The sequence below is a fragment of the Monopterus albus genome, unplaced genomic scaffold (genome assembly GCF_001952655.1).
Source record: "Monopterus albus unplaced genomic scaffold, M_albus_1.0 scaffold62.1, whole genome shotgun sequence".
NCBI lineage: Eukaryota > Metazoa > Chordata > Actinopteri > Synbranchiformes > Synbranchidae > Monopterus > Monopterus albus.
In genome coordinates, this window is record NW_018127942.1 from 3042124 (window position 1) to 3049749 (window position 7626).

At 36.7% G+C, this 7626-nt stretch overlaps 1 protein-coding gene across 2 annotated transcripts in view; it reads right to left on the bottom strand.

The window, feature by feature from the left end:
• Positions 1–3623: 3623 nt before the first annotated feature.
• The window catches only part of LOC109962169 (cholesterol 24-hydroxylase-like), a 15755-nt gene continuing 11752 nt past the window's right edge, over positions 3624–7626 (bottom strand). For both annotated transcript variants that reach the window (XM_020603640.1, XM_020603639.1), the window contains 12 exons: positions 7374–7447; positions 6998–7084; positions 6661–6799; positions 6404–6514; positions 6156–6318; positions 5754–5819; positions 5302–5374; positions 5134–5218; positions 4929–5039; positions 4664–4752; positions 4509–4575; positions 3624–4406 (listed from right to left, as the gene is read on the bottom strand). In XM_020603640.1, the coding sequence (XP_020459296.1) occupies positions 4257–4406; positions 4509–4575; positions 4664–4752; positions 4929–5039; positions 5134–5218; positions 5302–5374; positions 5754–5819; positions 6156–6318; positions 6404–6514; positions 6661–6799; positions 6998–7084; positions 7374–7447 (1215 nt within the window). In that variant the 3' untranslated portion in view covers positions 3624–4256. The remainder of the gene's footprint in view (positions 4407–4508; positions 4576–4663; positions 4753–4928; positions 5040–5133; positions 5219–5301; positions 5375–5753; positions 5820–6155; positions 6319–6403; positions 6515–6660; positions 6800–6997; positions 7085–7373; positions 7448–7626) is intronic.

The window sequence follows — 7626 nt, forward strand, 5'->3', positions numbered from 1 at the left end:
GATATTAGATTTAAAAATCTGGCATTTCGTGACTCTTCAAATGTTGAGCCTGTAAAAGCTCGACTTGTCACTGAAATGAGTCAGACTTCAGCACCTTCAACATCTAGATTGAGCTCCAGTTCTGCACCAGCTCATGCAAATACCTCAGGCTCATCTACAGGGGCTGCTGCATGCCCACCTGAAGCAAAAGGTGGGATATGGACAGATTTTGATTCTCAAGTCCTTGCATCTCAGCAACAATGGACAACTGCTACTGATGTACTAATTGAAATGCGCAGATACACAGAAGAGAAGCTAATTCCTCGGGACCAGGATCCACTACTTTGGTGGAAAACAATGCACCTACATTCTCCTCTCTCAGCAGACTTGCCAAAAAACACCTGAGTGTGGTTACAAAAAATGTGAATATGATACTGTTTCTTTCTTCTTAGACTATTTCTTTAGGCTAAAGGCTTTAGGAGTTGTGTATTTTTATACTTAATTTATTGTAGTATTATTATTTATTGTTTATTTTTTACCAACTGTTTGTTTAAATTACCTTTTCAAAGCCAGAAAATATGTGCAATGTAGGGAAGACATTTTGTTTTATTTTATTTTTGTATTATACTTGAAAAAAGAGAATTTGTTCTTTGTTTTATAAGATTTGTTTTGGAGTGATTGTTTTGTCGACTTTGTTTATTTAGGAGTATTCTACGAAAGAAGTTTTAATATTTTCGAAAGATAATTTTGTGCACTTTGTGGAAGACAAAAAGTCTGTTCTTTTGCTATTGAACAAAAACTTGTTTTATGTTAATAAAGTTCTTTCTATTTACTGTTGAACTTTGTCTGGGTTTTATTATATTAATAATACAATTTAAAACAAAACACAAAACACCTGAAAGTCATGAAAATGTATTTATATTTGGTAATGCATTAATTGTCAAAAAGTACCGGTATTGATATCGATATCGGCGATACTGGTCCAGTATTTACTTGGTATCGGATCGACACCCAAACTTGCAGTATCGCCCACCACTAGTGGAGAGACGCTCGTTAAGTGCTCCGGTACAGCAACTACGTAAAAACTTCCGTCAAGCATTTGACACGGCAGTACACTGAATATTCATTTATAACACTCTGAGTTTCAGCGCGGACTCCATGGGCAGCAGGTAGATGATGAGTCCTGTGAAGCCTCACAAGTAGTGGTGGGCAGATCGATCTAAACTTTACATCAATCAATACCGGTTCATCACTTCAAATACCCATCACTACGCTCCTCTCCCTTTGCCCTTCCCCCTCTCCTGATGTGAGTTGTTTTCAGTTAACTCAATGACGTTCTGCTGGCTGCATGATGGCAGAGAAAAAGAGGAGCGCTGTTTGGAGCTATTTTACAGCTGCAGACAAAAACACTGCAAACTGCCATGTCTGTGGACAACAAATCTGCTACCGTAATAGACTATTCAGACAGTCATAGAATATATACAGCTAGCTGAAATAAATCTAGATTTTACTGGGACTGAAAAATATTATATACCCATATAAAGACTTACCTCAGACATGAACTATGAATATGGCTGAATATAATAACCCTTTTGTGTTAACTGTATAAAGATCATTAGCACTCCTATATCTAGGCTACATGCCGATGGGTTATAGAGTTAATTATTTTTTATTATTTCACCTAGGTGATTCCCCAAGAGCCTTGGCTAACACAAGGAGCCTTGCAGAGATGATTGTGAAGGACCTACAGCCTCTCTCTGTGGTTGATGATGAAGGTTTTATAAACTTTGTTAAGACTCTTGATCATCAGTACAAGCTTCCAAGTAGGAAACAGTTAATGGAAGGGAAAATACCAGCACTGTATGAAGAGTGTTGCTCAAAAGTAAAAAAGTCTCTGGATGCGGCAAACAGTGCTGTACTCACAATGGATATGTGGACATCAAGAGCCACAGAGGCTTATTTAACTGTCTCATGCCATATCATTGAAGAGAACTGGCAAATGCAAGCCAGGAAACCTGTAGTTTTTCAGAAAAACACGGTGCTGACATTTGCTCAGAATTAAAAAGAATCACTGATGAATGGGGCATAACTGCCAAAGTTCAGGCTGTAGTCACTAACTGTCCAAATGACCGGTTTCATTTAAGATGTGAGTTTATGTTGGTTATTAATAATGAGTTATTACTACCATTGAGGAATTGGTTAAAATGTCATAAATAAGATGTTAAGTGTTAACAGAGACGAAAGGATCTAAGAAATGTATTGCTTTAAAACCAGGTTTGGTTAAAAGAGCACTATTCTTGTTAAAGAGGTTTATTTTGAAGGGCGTATGTGTCAACCATGTGACTGGAGTTGAGTGAGGGGCACCAATGTGGCATTATGGGACAGAGTCAACATGGACATAGAGAATAGACATACAGCCCCAAAGGTGTTATTCTGCACATGGTTCTAGAGGCGCAAACGGTAAAATGTACTTTATGTTGTATTTATGGGAAAAATTATTTGAACCCCAGCTGATTTTGTAAGTTGGCCCACTAACAAAGAAATGATCAGTCTACAATTTCAATGGTAGGTTTATTTGAACAGTGAGAGACACAACAGTAACAAAAAAAAATCCAGAAAAATGCATTACAAAAAAAGTTATAAAGTAATTTGCAATTTCATGAATGAAATAAGTATTTGTTTGGTCAACAAGAGATCTTGCTGACTGATAGGGGATCAAATACTTATTTCATTCATGAAATTGCAAATTACTTTATAACTTTTTTTGTAATGCATTTTTCTGGATTTTTTTTGTTACTGTTGTGTCTCTCACTGTTCACATAAACCTACCATTGAAATTGTAGACTGATCATTTCTTTGTTAGTGGGCAAACTTACAAAATCAGCTGAGGTTCAAATAAATTTTTTCCCTGACTGTATTTGTACTTTTTAATTTGAAAAATAATGTCAATATTGCAAACAATTGTGTGTAATGCAAGCAAATTTTTGTTACATTGTTATATTGTTGATAGTTATTTTGTTATATTTATGTTATATTGTTTCTGAAATTTTAATTTAAAACATTTCAACTTACTTAATAAAAGGTATTTTTTATTTGCCTAAAATCTTTGTCCGATGTTTTATGATCATAATCACAATCAACCAATTGAAATTCAGAAATCACAAAATCATTCAATCATGAAAATTCAAATTTTCAATTTTCATTCAAATTTGCATATCGCATTCACATCATAAATTATGAAGCATTGCTCTGCCCTACACAAAAGCTTTTCTAAGTAAAAAACGTATCGGTATCGACAGTACTGGCCCAGTATTTACTTTGTATCGGATCGATACCAAATTTTGCGGTATCGCACACCACTACTCACAACACTCAAGCTCAACCCTCTTAAAGGAACAGAAGCTCAGGACTGGGACAAAATTCTTTAAAAATAAAATAAAGAGCATTAGACTGAAAGTAAGAATGTTTTAAAATATTTTATTACTTTAAAGTACACATTAAACAACTTAAAGAGGGATATTTTACTATACATTCATTAGGTTGAACTGTTTACAAGCCAGTAAAATTTCACCATCTAAAAAATAACCCCCAGTATATGGATATCTCCATCTTGAAACATTTGTAGCCATAATTTTCCTAATTTCTCAAAATGGAAAATAACCCCCAATAAACTAATATCAGCTTCCACTACATCTTATCAATCTTGTATTGCAAAAATGATAACAAACTCCCCAAATTACTCTGACATGACTGTGATGATAGTTTAACAGGTACTTCAGAGATTTCTTTGCAAGGTAACAGCGCCCTCCTGTGTACGCTGTCAGTAATTGCCAAAAGTACGCAAAAGTCTGAGTGAAATCAGATAGTAATTCATCATCAGTATATTAAAGTAACAAAGAATACAAATTACTTTTGCATCAGTAAAAATCATTAGCCTTAAAGGCATAAAAGGTTCACTGCCTCAGTGGTATTAAAAGAGCAATTACACAGAATTAAATGGTTCATTTCAGCAAAATTAAAGAGCTAATGATACTGTAACTTGGCCAACAAGTAAATAATCATCATTACCATAATCAGCATGTCAACTGAATATATTGGGTATTGAATTTAATGTGATATTATTTTCTTTACATAGATTGAAGAAATATTATAAAAAAATAAAACTAATCATGCACTTGTAGCTGTAAGCTGGTTAGCTGGTTTCAGCAACTCAACAACCCAATTTCACCACACAGACAGTTATGGTTTGTTCTTATGTTATGGTACTGTATGACCATCTATTTCTTATCATTCCTGTGACTGACAGTGCACACCACTCCACTCTTTGGCCTGAGTGTGCCAGTGTCCAGGATGTCAAATGTCTGTCCTGGGACAAGAGTGAAGTCAAACCTTTGGAGCAGCTTGGCCATCACCACCTTAGCTTCCATCTGACAACACACCATCAACCATTAGACTAATTCAGTATGTTGTTACTGTGTGTGCCTATGCGAATGGTTTGATTATTTACAGGCACTTTTATCACCACGCACCTGAGCAAAGTTCTGTCCCAGACAGGAGCGTGGACCCAGGGAAAAGGGGTAGTAGCAGTAATAAGGCCTTGCAAAACAGATAAGCGACAACTTCAGTTAATATAGTCCATTTCCTTGTGTCCTCTGTGGCAATGCTCTAACATGGCAAGACTTACTTCGGAGCATCTGGGTGAAATCTGTCAGGATCAAATGTCAGTGGGTCCTTGAAGAATTTCTCCATTCTGCCAGTCGCATAGGAGCTGAACTGAGAAATGTATTGCACATTTTGACAGCTAAGTATATTTGTAAAAAGTGTTGTTTTGTCATGTATTTTTAAGTGGGAAGTGCCGATTGTCCATTATGTATGTAAAACAAGCACAATAGTGTATGAAACCCTTTTGGATTCTAAAATACAAACACATTCAAAAGTGAATGACTCACAGCACAAACACATCCTCCAGGTATGTGGATACCACTGATGACCATGTCTTCAGGAAGCTCACGAGTTACACCTGGAACCGTCGGGTAAATCCTCAGAGTCTCTTTTAGCACCTGGAGGGAGGTAAATAAATGAATGAATGTATACATGAGTGAATGATACTCCTGAAAAGCTGAACCATATTTTCCCCAGTGTCAAGACTTGTACCTGTGAGAGATAGATCAGCTGACCCAGGTCGTCATAGCTTATGTCTCGTTTCATCCCAATGACATCATCCACCTCTTGCCTTGCTCTGACAAAAACCCCACAATTTAAAAAAACATCTCAACAGATTTATTGTGAAAGTTTTCTTTTTGCTGCATTTTAAGTTCTTACTTCTCAAGTATAGTAGGATGTCTTGCAAGTTCCATGATGCAAAAAGCCAGTTGATTAGCTGTTGTCTCTTGTCCTTAAATGTTATAAATGCTGAAATTAATCATGACATTGATTTCAAATAGAGCAAAATTCTGTCTAAGCTAAAGAAAAGACCTGGAAATTGTAAGAAAACATAGTTTATGTCCAAATGGAAAAACAGTTAACATTATAGTGTATACATTATTGTGAAAAACTGTCATCACTCTTGAAAGACATTAAAATCACCCACAAGGTAGCGAGCTGCACATGTCCAGAATTCACAGTAAAACTGATGGATAGCCTACACATTACTGAACTTTTGGGTGAAATGTTCCTTTTACTTTGTTAGTATGACTTTCTGCTACAAAGGAAGTAGAGTAACATGTTTATTTTGAAGCATTTCACACATCACCACAGACATAACAGAGACTTGCCAGCAATGAAGAATGTCACAAAGTTGTCCAACATGATCTCCTCATCTTCTTTAGTCATGCTGTTCTCTGGAATGAGAAGAAAATGGTATTAACATATAAACTAATATATGGAAGATTACTTGTCAGCAAGATCTGCAAATTGAAGACATTAACAACTGCACAGCTATGTATGAACATTATCTCATCTCTCTGGAGTGTACTGTCTGGAAACAGTTAGTAGGACAAACTTGCAATTGTGCTCTGAAAATCTATTATTATGTTGAGTTAATATTGAAATAATTGTGCTTTATATTTTTCTTATATGGACCTTAAATTTTTGTCAATTATGCTCAACATCGTGTACTTCTACCCTGTTTTATCCATAGCAAAAATTACTGTTTGTTGGACTTTAGGGACGGTAACCTTGGCCAGCAGATTTGATAATTTGTGTGAGGATGTCCTTAGGAACGTCATCGCCATTTTCCATGGCAGTCTTTCTTTCATGGATCCACTGAGCCCCAGTTGTGCGCAGCAGGCGGCACGCTTCCCTCACTTCTTTAATGAATGGTCTGTTCTTTGGATTGAACTGGGAATGAAAGTTTTTAAGATGTTAGACAGTTTGTAGAATGTTCACAATATTAACTCCATACACTGTTGCTGTCAAGTCATACCTGAAAAAAGCTGTCTCGGATATTGTACAGCATCCCTTTTAGACATGTCTCGATGGCTTTAGGGAAAGGTGTACTAGTCTTCAGCAGGTCTAAGTCCACACCAAAAGCAACCTGAGAATTATTGAGTAAGCAACATACATTCATATGTACCAAGATAGTTTCAACCTGATTAAATGAACTTTTGTGTTAAGTCTCTGCTCTCTCTATATTCAGTAAAAACCAACTGCAGAGGAAGCTGGAAAACAGTGGCACAGTACCTTAGCAATGACATCAAGGGTAACACAGTTGAGTAGGTGGAGCATGCTGGTCTCTGTTTTGCTGTTAGCAATATCGGCAAGTTTACTCATCAGATTCTCTGCCCTCTCATTGAAGGTGCCCATTAGACCTCTCAAATACCTGGAAATAATGATAGTTTGAAACAGTGGAGTAGCATGGTGTGGACATACCTGCACAGCTCCACAGGAAATCTGTAAATAAGAAACTGATGAAAAAGTATGAACAATCTGAACAGGACTGACAATAACTGTAAACTCTATAGATAAAAAGAGGCTGAGCAACTTCACTTTGCCTCTTTTTGGAAAGTAAATAACTCACAAGCTGCTGAAGGCAGGGTCCATGATCCGGCGCTGTTTATACCACTTCTCGCGGTTGTGTGCCCCTAACAAGCCATTACCTAGGAACCTTAGAGAGAGACATGGAACACAATCCTTTCAAACTGTCAAGTAAGGTCTAACATAACAAATATGTAAAGTGAACCAGTAAATCCATTGCCTGGCGCTCAAAAGTTGACTTGACAGTACTAAAATGACAAAATTACTTGAGTTGACACCACAGTTTAAGGCAGGTTTTACTCTGTATTGTTAGTTTAAGAATTCAACATATTGATACTATCACAAATTACCAGTTTGATGACGTGGTCCTGCACTTTGTACCAGTAGCTAATCCTACAGTCGGTTGTTGGTTAATTTACCTTTCACCAAACAAGCTGAAGAGTCTTTTGCTGACGAGTTTCTCTTTGGGGTATTTTGGGGACATCAGGATTTCCTGAAACCAAGCATTAGAAGGAACAGAGAGAAATGGAGTTTTAGAACAAATATTATCATACAATGCGCTTACAGTATATACATATACATATGGCGGGACAAATGAACCAGCTACTAATGGATGGAACCCACCCTGCATGGTTAACTGAAGTCCAGACAGTCCTGATCCTGAAAGACCCT